The sequence below is a fragment of the Chelon labrosus genome, assembly GCF_963514085.1.
Source record: "Chelon labrosus genome assembly, chromosome: 14".
Classification (NCBI taxonomy): domain Eukaryota; kingdom Metazoa; phylum Chordata; class Actinopteri; order Mugiliformes; family Mugilidae; genus Chelon; species Chelon labrosus.
This window is the reverse complement of record NC_140347.1, coordinates 17,746,140-17,763,236: the sequence shown is the minus strand read 5'-3', so window position 1 is coordinate 17,763,236 and position 17,097 is coordinate 17,746,140. Positions and strand designations below refer to the sequence as shown.

General features: G+C 39.9%; 1 protein-coding gene across 2 annotated transcripts; it reads right to left on the bottom strand.

Moving 5' to 3' along the window:
- Window positions 1–471: 471 nt before the first annotated feature.
- On the bottom strand, window positions 472–5,535 carry katnbl1 (katanin p80 subunit B-like 1). Of its 2 annotated transcripts, XM_084559823.1 has the most exons (10): window positions 5,313–5,535; window positions 4,574–4,698; window positions 4,402–4,439; window positions 3,926–4,205; window positions 3,675–3,790; window positions 3,528–3,578; window positions 2,873–2,962; window positions 2,517–2,621; window positions 1,604–1,697; window positions 472–1,122 (listed from the first exon to the last, which is right to left on the bottom strand). In XM_084559823.1, the coding sequence occupies exons 2-10, from the start codon at window positions 4,685–4,687 to the stop codon at window positions 1,090–1,092; spliced, it is 921 nt and encodes a 306-aa protein (XP_084415949.1). In that variant the 5' UTR covers window positions 4,688–4,698; window positions 5,313–5,535; the 3' UTR covers window positions 472–1,089. The 2 variants fall into 2 exon arrangements, with proteins under 2 accessions (XP_084415949.1, XP_084415948.1); XM_084559822.1 differs by lacking the exons at window positions 4,402–4,439; window positions 4,574–4,698; window positions 5,313–5,535 and having other exon boundaries at window positions 475–1,122; window positions 3,926–4,387.
- Window positions 5,536–17,097: the final 11,562 nt, after the last annotated feature.

Below are 17,097 nucleotides of genomic sequence, written 5' to 3'. Positions count from 1 at the left end.
TTTGAATTAAAAAATGATTTAATTCTAATAATAGCTTAATATCATAAAATAGTTCCCATTCTATTTTTTAACAAAATAATACCGCAAGAATTATTCTTAAAGTTTTCACGTATCAATTTACAATCTAGATGGCATGCCTTATATTTATGCATTTTTTAAAATCTTAATCGTTATTGTTATTTATTTTCGTCGTACAAAACCTAAAACGCAACCAGAGAATGTCTAATAAGGGCAACCGTAGCCGTCATTTCCGGTTTAGGACTTCCGTTTTAAAAACTCACCGTTTTCAATAAAGTTATTTGGCGAAAAAAAAAAAAATCACATGTAATTCCAAGGAAGTAAACCTGAAATACACGTTAGGCTACTTTGAAAGACTGTAAAGCAACATAATTTAGCATTTAAGTATTTCATTGACCAAAATAAACAACAATAAATATTACAATATCTGAAAAAAGCAACAACAAGCTTATTTCTGGTCATTCTTATGGTTTATTTTCTGTTTTTGGAACACAAAAATGATCACGTTTAGATTTTTATCAAATTTATTTAAAAGAAGTTTAAAAGAATCACTTGTTTTTAACATTTTACATTATTACAGTCAAATGTCATACAAAGAGGCAAAATGAAAACAAGAAGACAAGCGCTAATAACTTAAAGACTGATTCAAGTTCCTGATTCCGGGGAATCCAGATGCAAAAAGAAAAACATCAAAACAGCGGCGCATTCATAACATCCACACATGCATTTGCATTCCATGGCGAAGAGTGGTGTAGTGAGAGACAAAGAGCTTGGCACTTCATAGAGCGACATTACACCCAGTCTCGTGGAGGTCCACTAAACATGCCCCTTCACAAGACGGTCCACTTCAATGTGAAGCAGTCATTTGCTGTGCAGGAAGGCTCTCTCAGCCCTCCTTTAAGTGTCTTCAGCTCTAACTGAGCGAGTTGTCTGAATTGTCAAGTTCAGTCCCAGTTAAGAGGTTTGAGGAGCAGTACGAACCAGTCCATTTCTCTGGCGTCATTATCAGTTCAAAACATAGCCATAATTGGCAGTAGTGGTCACATCCTCAGAGTGCTACATTGTCAACTGTCAGGGCAGCTGTGATAGATAAGCCTCTATGGCCTGCAAGAAGAGATAGCACATTAGTTTAGTCATCAAAGCCAGTGAAAACATGCATGCTTTAAAATAAACTTTGGTTTTAGATATTAAAACAACACATTTTCATCATTTCTGCTATTATTTTATATATATATATATATATATATATATTTATTGATGGCCACAAAGCAGGATGTGACGATTGGAAAAATTAACCACAGCAACAAATGATGACCCTGGATACTTTTTTTTTTTTTTGAAAGGATGGGAGCGGTTGGCCGTATCCACCCAAAATCAACAGAGGGCGAAAAGAAACAGGAGTATTTGTATAGTCTGGTAAAACAGGTCTGCAACACTGTTCATTATGAAACTTAAACATGGGTCTGTTCATTTTATAGAAATAATATTTTTCATCTTACGAGACCGTAAAGTAACAAGAGAAAGCAACAATTTCTGTTAACTGTGAGCTACAATGAGTTGCCAAGAAACAATGGCATCCTCTGACCTTTGCCAGTTCTCCCGTGGATCCTGGAACCAAACATAATCTGGCTCCTTCCTTCCACAAGTCTTTCAGCCGCTGCTTCATGACTTCAATATTCCTGCAATAAACATCCAGACATTACAAACGCAATATATGGAGAGTCCGCAAGAGACTTCAGTCCAGCTCTGAGGTCTTTAATCTTCCTTCATGCAACTCATCAGAAGTTAGAGGACTAGATGGAGAATATTTGAATTTATACAAATATAACCCAGTAAAACGGTATTGCCAGAAAGTTCCCATATATGCCGCCAGTAGTGTTCTCATTTGTTGGCATTGTTATAGAGGTGTTAATTATATCGGTGGTGAGAAATTATACAGACTTGCAAAAACAAGAGCGTAAGCAAAGCAGGGCTTGTTTACATGATGTGATGCTCGCTGTCTTATGTAAAATAGGAGGAAAAAGTCTTTAATGGTAGGACGTTTTCTGCAGGGACACTTTGTGGATGTTGTCACTTGAGGCCAGAAAACATAAAAGAAACAAAAACATGTTTCTTTCTCTTATGGTTTGTTGTTCACTGGGATAAAAAATAAAAAGTCATGCCAGTTGTACATTTTTTGCTGTGACGTTCTACGTTTTGCAGGATGAGTGTGTGTTTAACTTTGACATTAGACTGTACATGTGAACTTCAATTGGAAATTGACCGTACAGAAATAATACTTTGACGAACTTGTGAATGGATCTGTAAAACTGGTCACCATCTGAAATCATCAATACATAGTTGTGGGTCAAATATTTCTCATAATCCTGAGAATCAACAAAATAGTGTATTAGCTGGTCGGTCACAGACCTGTTAATTAAGTTTACTGATTTGTCAGAGGGAATTCTAATCTACAGTTAAAGCTATTAACAACTATTACATAAGCATCCACTGCTCACCTGTCTTCTGAACAACTGTCCCGCAGTCTTTTCTCATTTTTAGAAAGTTCTGGCCACCACTTCCTGATGACGGATTGAACCCAGTGTAAACCCACAGTGATGTGTCTACACGTGTACAGAAAAAAAAGAAAAGAGCGTTAAACCAGACAAGTTAGTCAAATCATACATTTTTTATTCTCAATTCTCTCATCTGGCTTCATGAAACATAAACAAGTTCTCGGTTAAAAGCATTTCACCACTCGTCAAAGAGGTTTCATCAGTCAGTCTGTCTTTCAGATGTAAACAGCAAATTCGGTCTCGTATAATGTAGTAAGAACATTTAGATTAGTGCTGCATTCCTTGTGAGCGCCACTTACTCTTCATATTTACTGCCAAGGATCATTTTGACTTGGGGCATGAGGTCAACGCAGCAGCCAAGTGACAAACATGGTGCTTCAGTTTGAAGGCTGACGAGAGAGAAGGAAACACAAGATGAAAGGTGGGCTGATTATAAAGCAACGTCGTGAGCAGGCACAGAAAATCGAACCACAAACAAACAGGACTCGAACTGTATTAATCGTTGAGTCCAGCCTGTTATACCACAATAAATTATTTATTTAGGACTTAAAAACAAGTAAAGAAAAAAATAAAACATCATTACGGATTATGTGATTTTACGTTTCAGTAAATTAGCTTAGAGTTTTGTGACTTTAATTGCTCATTATGGTCAAATGTATTTAATAACGCCTTTTACATTGAAGAGACGTGAAAAAACCCAATTTAGATTAGTTAAAATATTAATTTATGATGCGGATTACCAGTCAGAAATGCCAAAAGAAATGCGCCGCTTGTCGTTTGGATGTCACCTTGAAATGCTACCATGCAAATTTGTTTCCAACTCTCACAAATTATAGATTTGAATTAACAATTTGAGAAGAAAAAAACAGTTGGAGCCCTATTGATGCCATCATTATTGTAAAAGTCAATATGAAACTTTGAGTAGCTTGAATGTAAAGCCTAAACGTGACTTACTTGGTTGTTAAGACAGGTAAGCAGTCAAGCAGTATACTTGTGTCTTGAATTCTGGGAAACCACAAACACAAGAGAACATGAAACCTGGTGCATAATTGAGAAATAAAAACAGACTAACAAACGTCAGTATTAGCATCACTGCTTTACCTTAACAAGTAGGCCACTAATTCACTGGCATTTCTTCGCCATAGCGTTAGCGCTACTTTAAGTCGAAGATTTCTTCCAAAAAGGACGTGAGTCATAGCTTCGTGGTCCTTCGATAGCTATACAGAAAAAAAAAAAATGATGTACAGAAGAAATTCAGCATCTAAAATGTTGCAGCTTCATCGACACCAAGAGAGAATGAAATAGAAACAATAAGGTGTATTTTTCGTAACACAAGCAGCTTCCTTTCTCACCTCGGTAAAGTCACTGTACTTGGAGCTGGCCCCTGCCATCTTGGAGGCCTCTGCAGAGTTCACCGGGAGCCCACGGCTGTCATTGCAGTGAATGCCCCGTATGTCGTCGGAGCACGTCAGCTCATTTTCTTTGTTGGCCATGCCGGGATCACAGGAACGGCCTACATCTGACGCGCCGCGGTGCAGCTTTATGCCCACCTCCGCCAACGCGCAACCCTTCCTCTTGCAAGATGACAGCCGCTTCACTTTGCCTGGACTGTGTACTCTGTGCACCTGAAATCTGCCGGGAGGGAGACGGGCCGAATGTGAAACTGTTGTAATCCTGAGAGAAACTATAAAACTCAAAGCCACAGACATTGTGATGATGGTTATGGAAAGGTGCCTTAATGGTCCAGTGACTGAGAGGGATGATCCGTGGGACACAGATAGTGAATGAGTGATCATGTGAATCCCATAGAAGTGGATCAGAGACTCACCTGTCTTTATCTAATTCTTCCTTATTAATAATATCCACCTAAAACAAAAGGATAGGGGATGAGGCCACCACTACAGTCTGCACTACTTCAATACCACTGAACTGCACTTCACAGTCACCAGGATTTAAGAGACAAATGGACAGTTATTGACACAACAAGTATCTCTTCTTACCTGCTTCATGTTCTTCTCAGCAGAAACCTGCAGGCAGGGTCGCAGAAAGCCATTGGATTTACTCTGGTTGACCTTAAAGACTTCCCGTGGCCAAACATGCTTACCAGCTGCCATAATAAGGGACACTGTTGGACAAACAATTGGGACAATCCCTGATAGTGTTAAGTCAAGTTTCAGAAGTCGAGTTTTCCTCTTTAAAAAAGGCCTAACAGCAAAACAAAGGTTTGCTAACTTTGAGCAGCATGTGGTCTAGGATAAAGTAGTGTCGCTTAAACAGACTCAACGCACAAATTAAAATGAAATAAACAAAGTAAAAACGGTAAATTTTGCAAAGGCGTTGGCTGCTGTTAGCTTGTGAGGCTACATCAAACAAAAGTGGCAAATATCACATTATTCCGCTAAACGTTAAAGGCAATATTGTTTCTGACTTGTCAAAAACAAAACACTCGATGTTTAGAGGAGCGTAATGGTGCATTTGGTTACGTGTCTCGGCTCAAAGTTAGCTCATGTCACCACAGTAGCGCTACAGTTAGCACTGGCTGTTAGCATTTAGCTCAACTATCAAGAAAACACGGAGACGTAGAAAGTAACTAGCTGGGCCGCTAAGTGCGAGCTAGCTAGCTAGCTAGCCACTTAGCTACTGAGCGAGATAGCCTTCCAACTCAGTGAACATATGGCTTCGCGAAGAGGCAGTTGATTTGTTATTTTCACCATTTACACAGCAAAGTTAAATACCAACCGGTTCATCTTGTGAGGTGTCACGGGAGATCCACGGGTGTGTAAATCCAAAAAAACCAACAAACAAACGTGAAAAACTGGTTGAACTCAAAGCGCGACTCCCCTCCGTTGCAGGTTCGCTAGCGTTTTCACGGTTTTACCGTTCAAATGAATACACTACCGGTGTGTGAGGATTGTGGGATTGATTTTTGGCCAAGAAAAGCTGGAGTTTTAGCGACGACTGCTGGACGTTGGGGGACTCGTTTAAATCCTCGAGTGATGTGGCGCCACCTAGCGTCGTGTAGTCTGTAATGCAGGAAGGCCTCTAGTCGACTGGGCACCGTTCAATTCAGTTCAAGCCAATGCAAAAGCTATGCTATACATTATGGTCTACCAATTATGGCAAAGAAACTAAATATATTCACTTAAATAGTCTTACTACTTCATACTTCCACTCTACTACAATTAAAATGTAAATAGTGTACTTTAATATCTATACAAACTATCCTAGGCCCACTCTTTAGATGAATATTTTACACAATCAATAGTCTATGACAAACTTTTAAAATGCAATGCACTGTTAAAGAGTAAACCGCATCATTTTCAGTCTCATTGGCTTCTGATATCTTACAAAAAGCAGTATGAGTTTGATAGTGGTTTTCCCTCTTAAAGGGGAACTACTGTTTTTTACAACCTGGACCTTATTTCTGCCATAAAATATGATCCTTTACTCACCCATATAACTTTTGTGCAATTTGTATTCGTTCGGGAGATAATTAGATCAGTGTATATCCATATAGCGGGAGTGACTGGGGCACCGAAACGCAGCCTCTAAATAACGCATTATCTGCCGCGAAACTCGTTCATTTCACCAATGTTTTGTTATCGTACGCTAGTGCTATTCCCTGTTGAGCCCTGACATCATCCGGGGTCTGTAGATTGACCTACAGACCCCGGATGATGTCTTATGACTTGGATGATGTCAGCGACGTACCTGCGACGGTCGGCTTGTTTACCTATAATTTGCTACTACTATTTTTTTGCAACATGGCTGAATATTTTTCCGATTCGGTGGTTGTGGACGAACTATAGCAGTAGCAAATTACAGGTAAACAAGCCGACCGTTACTGCGCGCGGTACTCAGAGATGACATCCTCCAGGTCAGAAGACATCATCCGGGGTCTGTAGATTGATCTACAGACCCCGGATGATGTCAGGGCTCAACAGGGAATAGCACTAGTGTACGATAACAAAACATTGGTGAAATGAACGAGTTTCGCGGCAGATGCGTTATTTAGAGGCTGCGTTTCGGTGCCCCAGTCACTCCCGCTAACAAACAAAATCCAAACAAAAATCAAAGGTTAGAGGAACAATTTTAAAAACTTGAAACAGATTGATTATTTATTTTCAACACACAGACCCTTCAGGTTTGTCTGCACCGCTAAACTGATGCAACAAAGGTTAAAAGAATGGTCAAAAATCTGTGTGCTCATACAGAGTATGTTTAGATGTATCTGTACCGCCACACACCATCGTTCAGTTGTTTATTGTGACACACGCTGTGATGAATTTCTGCTGTTGACAAGTTTTTCCACACAGGTTTTTCCACCACACTGTGTGGTCACCATACAGCACCCAGAGCAACGTTCCTTGAAGATGAACAAGTTACACAACAGATTAAATAAGGAACCAAGACAACATACCGTAATATGTTCCTGCTTCAGCCTCTCATCTCCACTGTGGTTTGGTTTTAAACTATTATTCTTAGTGTTACCTGCAAAAGGTAAAGCATCGCGAAAATAGAAAATACAAGAAATATAAAATATGAAAATACATGCAGAACAATATGTGGTCTGTGATCTAAAATCCATAGTATCACATGTTGTACTTACATATTGTGCATATTGCAGTTCACCATAAAAACACCAGCACACAAGAGAGCTCCTTTTATACAAATGTTATCCTGCTATCTTTAACAGGACTTTATAATTGATGTATTTCCATTTGTTTGCAGGAGTATTTTCACCATTCACTCATTACTTATCATTAAATATTCAAAATGATTATATTATTAATCTGATTTTTACAGGAATCCAAGTTTCCTTTTTCAATGTAAACATAATCTTTTTTTTTTTTTTTTACTTCATGAATCGAGGTACGAGTCTGGACATTGATTATAGTCATTAAATTCTCCACAGAAGGGCTTTTAGGAGAGTTGAAACGATCGAGAGATATCAGCAGTTCAGCGCTCGAAAATGTCTGAGTAGTGTTTCTCAGAAATTAGTCCTGTCTGCTGTGAGGAGTCTGTTGTTTTGGAAATATGTGTGCAGGTCTATTTGAAGCGTGTGGACTCCAAACACTCAGGCCGCTCCACCGAACTCTAACTCAAAATGGAATGGAAAGTTCGGAGTTCAGAAATGGTGGAAGTGGATAGTAAGTTGTAGAGGGTTTTCTTTGTAATTTTATAATATGTCTGGCATATTAATATTCCCAAATGTCTCAGCCTTTGCATTTTTTAAACTAAGATACTTGGTCGTTAGCTTGGTGAGCTGTTTGTATGCTAACGTGTTACATTGTACATTTTCCTTATTCACATCATGTTCATCCCAATGAGTATTAATATAGTGTTGGAAGTTGATTCTTACTGCACGACTGTCTTTAAATATTCATTATCTCTGTCAAGTACCTTATGATGTATGTTTCATTTCTTAAGCTTGTCCACTTTCTTTTAATAAGAATAAAACATTGACATAAATACTATAATATAATTAGCATAGCTTGACAAGAAGCAGCTGTCCAAAGCAAACACAATGCGTCACAGGTTGTGTAATCAGCATGTTTTGTAATCAGCATGTTTTGTTTCAACAGATTTTGTTTGTTCATTTTGTACAAATCTGAAATGTGCAGTGCTCTTGACTAAATCTTGGTCAGCTACGTTCCGTACCTTCCTGATTGTGCCAAGAAATAGTCCGGCACATAACATCCCCTTAAAATGATAGACTGATGTTTGTACACTTGATAAATGTGTAAATTAAGGAACATAACAGTTGCTGGTAAGCAGATTTTGTTATATGTGGACTGATTCTAGGCTGAGTCTAGCCTTTTCACCTGTTTCCTGGGTCCAGCTACATACAGTATTTACTATGCTAATGTAGGACTCTTGGTAAATAAGCAAATTAGTATAATAACTACTTAATTTGTGGTGATAATTCAGCGGTAATCCCACATTAAAGTGTCTCAATAGCCTTAGATGTACAGTATATTGTTTATTATTCTTCACATTATAATAATTATTAAGCACATATGGCTGCTGTACAGCCCAGATCCTGCACTTTTTGTTTGACAATTCCTTCCACAAGATCTTTAATTTCACAAGACTGAATGATTCTGGCTGTTCTTACAAAAGAATAAAATGTCCTGGCACACCTCTTTCGGTACACTGAAATCCTTAACGGGCAACCCAAATGCCAAAAATCACAAAGCAATTCCGACTGATTGCCGTCATCACCTTGCGCTGAAGAATGTCAGCCCTGATGGAGGTGGAATCTTCTCTGGATGTCTCCACAGGTCGTGAGTGGTCATTTGAAGGGTGGATGAAAATCAACACAATGTGAATCAATCATCGTGGCTGCTGCTGTCAGACACTCATCTCGCAGTGGCGGTGGACAACCTCCGCAATTATGAGAAACACTTGTGGAAAACAGGAATTTCTTTAGAGGGTATAATGGTGTAATAGGTTGGTAAATCGTGTCCATGAAGTCTGAGACTGAAAAAAACTTAATAGCGTTCCCTATATTTTTGCAGTTACCTGTAATTACCTTCAAAGTCGCATCTGTCTGTTTCCCCAGACAACCACAAAAATGGAATGGCCTGGTGGCTGTTTCTGTTTATCGTGTCCAAGAATCACAGTGCAGCTGCATGTACCAACCCAAACATACCAAATCTGGGAGATACTTGGGTTTATTTTCATTTGTACGAGACATAGAAATGAATGTTCTGTTCATTTCGGCTCATATGAACCGTGTCCAAAGCAAATGTTCCAGTTGTTTGATGGAAGCGTAATTCGATTTTGGTTTGTGTTCAGTGGTAGTTGTAAGAATCTGAACCTCATAGGCTGCCATCAGATGCAGTGGATACTCGAAACAACACAGGCTTTTACAGGCAGGCCACAAAATAGTCTGATTCCAAAAACACTGTTTTAAAATGATTCTTTAAAAATGTTGAGAGAACTGTCGACTTATTCTTTAGTGAGCATTACGTAAATCTCTATGACTCGACAGGGAGAAATAAAAGACTTTAACTAATTAATATGAGTTTTAAAAGAAAAGGCTATTTGGTGCATTTATGTTAAAGGTCCTGAGTCTAGAATATCCATGGAATATCTTCCCATCCATCCACCATCTATTACCACTTGTACTGTGCAGAGTCACGGGGGGTGAAGCTTATCCCAGCTGGCACTGGTGGTGAGGTAGGGCACACACTGGGACACGTTGCCAGTCCATCACAGGACTAATACGGCGACAAATAGGCACTCACACGCACAACTTTGGCCAATTTAGATTCACCAGTAAACCTCACATGCATGTCTTTGGACCGTGGGAAGAAGCACCCAGAGAACACTCATGAAAAACTGCGGCATAACACATCTCATTAAACAGTCTATGGGCAGAACCCAAAACTTTTTTGCTGTGAGATAATAGTGCTGAGAAATAGAATATAGTAATTGTAATTATATTATCTTCTGTCAGTGTTTTTGTTAGCTTAGAATGAGCCAGGAGATATGTGACCATATTTTTATAGTAGCCCAGAAATGTAGGACATATGGTTGCAATTATCAACCTCACCACTAGATGTCACTAAACCCTTCACATGTATCCTTTAAATATTTGGAAAATTGAACTCATACATTTTCCTTATGAAATCGTCATCTACCAAGACAGAGCCTCAGTAATCTGCGAGTGTAATACACTCATGCAATTATGACTGACTGAGGAACGCCATTGATTTTTACGTATCACTATTTACAGTGGACTGAGATATATCGACTTTGATAATCCATTCAGTAGAACATTATTAGCGCCTAACAATCATATAAAACACTGATTGTTTCTCTCTTGGTCAAATAATTATTTATTTATTTTTTTCTGGGAATGTTTGCCATTTGGGGTAAAAAGCACCAGTGTTTGAAAAAAGATGGAAGAACTGTGGGCAGCAGATGGGTTCATCGTGGTCATCCTCTGTTGAAGAACTCTGTGTTTTTAATAAAATTGTCTCCTTCTTCTTCTTCTACTATGAGCCTGATTTATACACTCCACCTGCACCAACCACAGCAGTCCAGTGAAACAGCTTTGCCCGAGTTGCTTTAAAAATGAAGACAGAACAAAGAAAGCTATTTTAAGCTATTAAGATATTTCCCTGGCTTGCATTACAGATGGTACAGGTGTTTGAGATATTTTGTCCGCCACATGTATGCCTCACATTGGTGGTTCTGTAACATAGGGGCAGGGCAGCCTCTTAAGCACATGTTAGCCATTAGAGTGTATTGGTTTTGATTTAGCTGAGTAATGTAAGTAATAAAATTTAAGCATTAGCTAGGAAGTTAGGAAGACATTCTTTATTTGAGGGAATAAAAATGTTATGTAAGGAATACAGTAAAATGCACTGGCTACAGATAAATCCTAATATTCTACTTTATTTAGATGTAAAATACAATACAAAAACAGCAGCATGAAGCCCTGCAGTGATTTCCTGATGTATAGCTTTGCTGACTACTACAGAATCTGTTAATCTAAATACACATTTTGCATTGCGCTGTTTGTTTGATGAGTGAAAATGGATAATCTTCTGTATGTATCAGCCCACTAAGTTTGACAAGTTCACAGACTGTATTCATTTTAGTCCCCCGAGGCCTTATTGTAAACATCTTCTTTAAAAAAATTAAAATAAAATGAGCTGGAGATAAACACGGAGCGCTAAATCTGATTTCCCCAGACAAAAGCAGCCACCCACAAAGGCGGTAAGCGCATTAGGAGATTTACATTAGCAAAGGAAGGATTTATATGACAAAGTTTCCTCCAGATGAAAACGGAGTGCTCGCGGGAGTCCGCGGGGGTTGGAAATTTAAGCTGGAATTTGTCTGAGGGTGCAGAGAAATACCCTTCATGTTTGTGAAAGGCTAAATCTGCCTTAGCAGGATGTGCTTATTGCTAAGAAGCAACGTTTGTGGTGAAACATGAATGAAGCTAACTGTTACTCAACCAAAGCTGGAGGACACAGTGAAACCAACCCAGTCTGTCAGCCTGTCCAACTCTCTGGGTTATTTTTCTGCACCAAACATTTTAACAGTCATGTATCATTGTCATAGAGGTGAGAAATAGAAACTTATACTGTCAATTTATTCAACAAAATACAGCTTTTATTGTATTATATAAATTTCCAGCAGATTCAAAGCTCCACAGTGAGCAGAAAACTAAAGTTCTGTTGTCACAGGTAACATTAAAAACCATTGACAGGAGAAGTGAATAATATTGACCATCTCGTGTCAATTCAGTATTCTGCTGGGAAACCTTTGGATCTGGCATTCATGTGGATGTTACTTAGAAATGTAGCACCCACCTAGACCAGACCAGGCACCCCACCCCATAGCAATGACACTCCTTGATGGCAGCAGCCATCCCCAGCAGGATGCAGCCTGACACAGGTACACACACAAAAACAGTTTAGGAACAATTAAAAAAAACATGAAAAACAGCAAAAGGTGTTGACCTGGGGCCATATTCCTAAAGATTCTTAGTGCAAAGAGTTGCTCCTAGTGGCCAAATTCTAAGAAAATTCTTAGAATCATGATGTTTTCTAAGAATTTCCTCTCAAATTTAAGAGTAGATCCTAGTAAAGATAAAAGGTATTCCTAAAGAATCTTAGCTCTTAAGAGTGCTCCTAAGGTGAGATCTGTTAAGAGCAGGGAGGAGGACTTTTAGGAGGCTTAGGAGTTTCTTAAGCAGAGGAGAAAATGGCTGAAAGAAGAGGCAGGAGAGATATTCTCCAAACACTGAATGACAATCAAGCTTGTTACAATCGCAATATCACCGGAAATGAAAGTTATCACAACACTGAGGTATTTAGCAACAGGAAAAAATGCAACAATGCAACAACGCAGCAGAGATGACTTGGGGCCAAATCTACGTCTCAAAACACTTTTATTCTCCAGTTGAGTTTATTCTACCAGTTGAGCCAGAAGCAAACACTGTTCCTCTGTCCAGTTGGGTTTCCTACTTCATTTCTTCTCCATTGCTGTTCGATTCGTGGAAGATTTGAACGCCATGCAACTCTGCTTCTTCTAGGCTGGTTAGCAATCACAGAAACTGATGAAAGCTGAGCCACTTTACCCTCGTTAATACCAAATGGTTGAAAGGCAAATATGACCAGCATGGTAAATGAATGGAAGCAAATAAATAGAACTATCAGCATGTGAATACTGTGGTAGTGGGAGTTTTCACACATTTTGTAGGATCATTTTTAAAGTGTAGTTTACTATTTATTTTTATGTAAAATATTATTTATAATTGAACAGTCTTCATTGAGATTAGATTCTATGATTAAGTCTATTGATTTGATCCATTCTAGGTCCATTATCACCAAAAGTGTATTTCTATCTAGCTTTTAGGATCAACCAATCACACCTCTTGAAATGATGACTCATACCTAGCAACGGGGTCAACCACACCTCCTCACTAAGAGTTTCTGTCCATTCCTTGCTCAGAGTTCTCTGAGAATTTTCTGGAATCATGTCTAAGCTAAGACTCCTAGCTAGGAATATTTAGGCTAAGTTAGGAGCTCTCTGAGAGGATTCTCAGGAATACGGGCCCTTGTCTGCCACTCTTAAATTTACTTGTCGGTAATTGCGTTGATGTTACGTAAGACTGCTTCACACACAGTTCTCAGGGCAGCTCTTCGTGACGGTGAAGGGGATGCTTGTCTGCAAACCGAATGAAATCAAGAGGACGGCAGAGATCTCAGGAAAAGGAGCAGTGGAAGTGATTTTAACAATCTGGTCATATGATTTAAGGACTAGGCTGAGGTTCCCTAGGAAATTGGCTAATAACCCTTCAAACTAATAAACCTGCACCTCAGCTGACCTGATGTAGAAGCCTTTAGTTACATCATCCTGCACCGGTCCTGTGATCTGTGTCCTTCTCATGCAGCGGAGTGTCCTCTGAAAGCCAGCAGGAGACAAGCTGATGTAATTTTATCGAAGTAATGATGTCTAACACGCATCAGCTGTATGGCTGAGTGTGGGAACGTTTCCATACTTTTTGAAGTAGTCAGGGACTTCACACAATGTTTCCTGGATTCTGATTCTTATCTCTGACTTGGCGAGGAGGAATGGTCTCTTTTTATGTACCATTATGAGCAACAGCGATGGATGAAAAGAAGTCGGTACGTTCTAATATCCTTAAACCTGTACCTCTTTGTGAGTTGACAAATTGAGTTTGTTTGTTAGAAACACAGTTTGGTTATTTCTTCACCACCTGCAGTCGCGGCCACACCGAAGGTTTCCATCAACCACATCCGTTTGTAGATAAGCACGTGCATTGAGTGCCTCGGTTTCCAAACATCCACAGAAGGCCAGAAAGCGCAGGTCGCGTGTTTATTTCATGGCTTTTTGGAGTCGGTTGTCATCCAACCAGTCTGGTTCTGTTTTTCTGACAGGTTTGTTTGTAATTTCTAGGCCAAAGAGCTGATTTATTTGAGCCTCTATAGTCTGCTGGGGAGGCATGCTGTCTGGATGAGTGGCAGATCCCTTTTGTTGTTGAGTCGGGACATACAGATTTCAATGTAGGTGGCCCTTTACAGCAAACAGATGCTGCAGGCCTGAAGTCTGTCCTCCTCCTCTGAGAACTCATTCCAGCACTAGATGGCAGTACATGTCTGTAGCTGCCGGACATCTGGCTGAGTGACAGAGGAGCTTGCTGCTGCTGCTGCTGCTGGTAGCTGCTGCTCAGCAGTTCAGTCCACCTTGAACGGTCTCTCAAAAGTTTGTGCATGGTCAGAGGACTGCCAGCGACACTATTCATTCCACAGAAGCCACAAATGCAGTCACAGTGTGTTCAGGGTGAAAGAAGATGATTAGCAACAAATGACAGAGAAAATGTGGTTCTGATGTCCGTTCACAGGGTATGAAGAATCAGAATCAGGTCAGAGGTGAATCAATTTTCACATGTCTAAGCTTCCTCGGTGAGAAAACTAGCCACAGTAAAGTGTTTGTTCATTCATTCATCTTCACGTTAGACACAGTAAAGTCTGTTTAATGCTAATTTATGGACTGCACATTGTAATTATGTCGACTAACTGCTGAATATATGTGTTTTTAAAGGACCTGCGCAGCCACCTGAGTTGTTTTAGGCTGGGCTTAGTTTCAGGCTGACATTTGCAGGAGCTATGCAAGGAATTTAATGATGTTACCAAATGCTGTGTACTAAAAGGAGTAGCCGTGTGCCATCTGGCATGTGGCACATGCTGCACCGAGATAAGGACAGGGAAATCCACTTAAATGAAGTGCAGGCGGCCCATGTGGCAGCAGGTATGATGTTGATGATGAATCTTTATCAAGTGATTCTCAAACAGCAGCAGTTGCACTACATTCTGCTGCCTCTTATTGGAGCCATGCCTAGCATAGACTGACAGTAATCCGTAGATTACCTTCCCAACAATGAGGAGCCATTGAGGAGCACTAAGGTATAATGTTCTCCTCAAGACTTCTTGGACACTAAAACAAAGCTAAAAGCAGAGAGGCATTTATTGGGACATCACGGACAAACACAGAATTCCAAATCACTGGTGTCTACCATATAAGGGATGAAAGCAGCAAATCCTCAAGAGGAGGAACTGCAGAATGGTTAGCATTCAATAGGATTTACTTAAGGCAGTGTAGCAGTTTATAAACCGATCAGGCATAACATTATGACCACTGACAGGAGAAGTAAATAACATTGACCATCTTGTGACAATACAATCTTATGCTGGGAAACTTTTGGACCTGGCATTCATGTGGATGTTGCTTAGACATGTAGCACCCACCTAGACCAGACCAGGTACCCCCACCCCATAGCAATGACACTCCTTGATGGCAGAAGCCATCCCCAGCAGGATGCAGCCTGACCTGGCCTCCAAATTCACTAGATCCCAAACTGATCAAGTATCTGTGGGATGATCCACAGAGGCCCCTCCCCTCAACCCATAGGACCCAAAGGATCCCACTAACAACATCCTGTTACCAGACACCACAGGACCCCCTCAGAAGGAACATGTCCATTCTCTGATGAGTCACAACTGTTTTGGAGGCACAAGGGAGACCTACACAATCAGTGTATACATATATTTTTGAATTTTTATTTTTACGTATTTCCTTGTGCCAAACCGAAACAGGAAGAAGTATTTTTACCACCCGTTAATAGAGATGGAAGTTCTGCACACACTCATTCAGTCCTGTCAAACCATCTAATCAGGCACCTGAATGGAGCTATATATATAATATTCATGCATCAGCGTTGAACACTTTTCTTCTTCAGTTCAAAGCAACAGAGCAGCGTGCGCGGTAAAGAGGATGTGACCTCTGTGATGGTTACATTCACTCTTCTCAGAATTCCATCCTATGAGAAGCCATTAATCAGGCATGCGTGTAACGCACCGTTGACTGCGGATGTCTTCCATTATCATTTTACCACCGGGATAAAGGGCAAGGTTTTCAGTAATTCAATTACACTGCAGCGCAACATCAAAACACGACACGAGAGCAGCTCTTGACAGGCGATAACTCAGAGCCTAACCTCCGTTAGAAACATCACAGGCATGCAGCTGCCCTCTTCACATCTCACCTCTGACTCTGGGCTGTCATTCAAGCCTCTTTTACTTGAACATATTTCATATTTTAACTGCTCCACTCTATGTGCTTATTATTATACAGTATTTTATTGCCAGTGTGCTACTGAGGAGTATAAGCCTGTCTAACCCCTACAATAGTCACAATAACCACTTCAGTTCAGGATATGAACCTCAGGCCGGACCAGCAAAAACACACTTCTGTACCTTCACGGTGTGTGCACAGAACAAATGATGATAAAGTGCCTCCACACTTGAAGGCTCTAAAAACACATTTCAGAGCATGCACGAAGCACATGGTCGCTCTGTGGTTCTCTCCATGTTTATCCTTTTTCGGCCAAAGATTTATAGATTGAATTTGATGGATGTGAGTCTTGGCTAAAGGTTTCATTCTGTTCTTTGGTCTTAGCACAGAGCATGAAATTGATGGGAATTAAGTTGTATCTATGTGCAGTACCGCTCAGATTTGAATGACTGGAGAGGGCAGGTTGACCTTTCTCTGAGCTGGGCAATGGCCTATGGTGGGATATCTATAATATATGCAAGAAATCAAGGTCTTACAGGTCCAGGATGTGGTATTTGGAGGCATCTACGTATGTGTAGTAGTGAGATGCCAGTTGCAACCAATTGAATATTGGGTTGTCTGCTCTGATATATTACAATAATATAAAAATGGCAGCATAACATGGCAGACTCTGTGGAAGATGACCCTCTTCCTATGTAGATATGAAGGTCTCCTTTTAGTCTAACAAAAGCACAACTAATCTTAATTGTAGGTGATTATAAAATAATGGATATTATAAAAATGATATGCTATTTCTGACAGTAGATCTCTGTAAATCCTGCTCACTGGACCTGTGAAGGAAAGCTAAATCTTTTAGGAAATATCAGAGCTCTTGGAGTGCTACATAATCACTAAAGATCCAAAA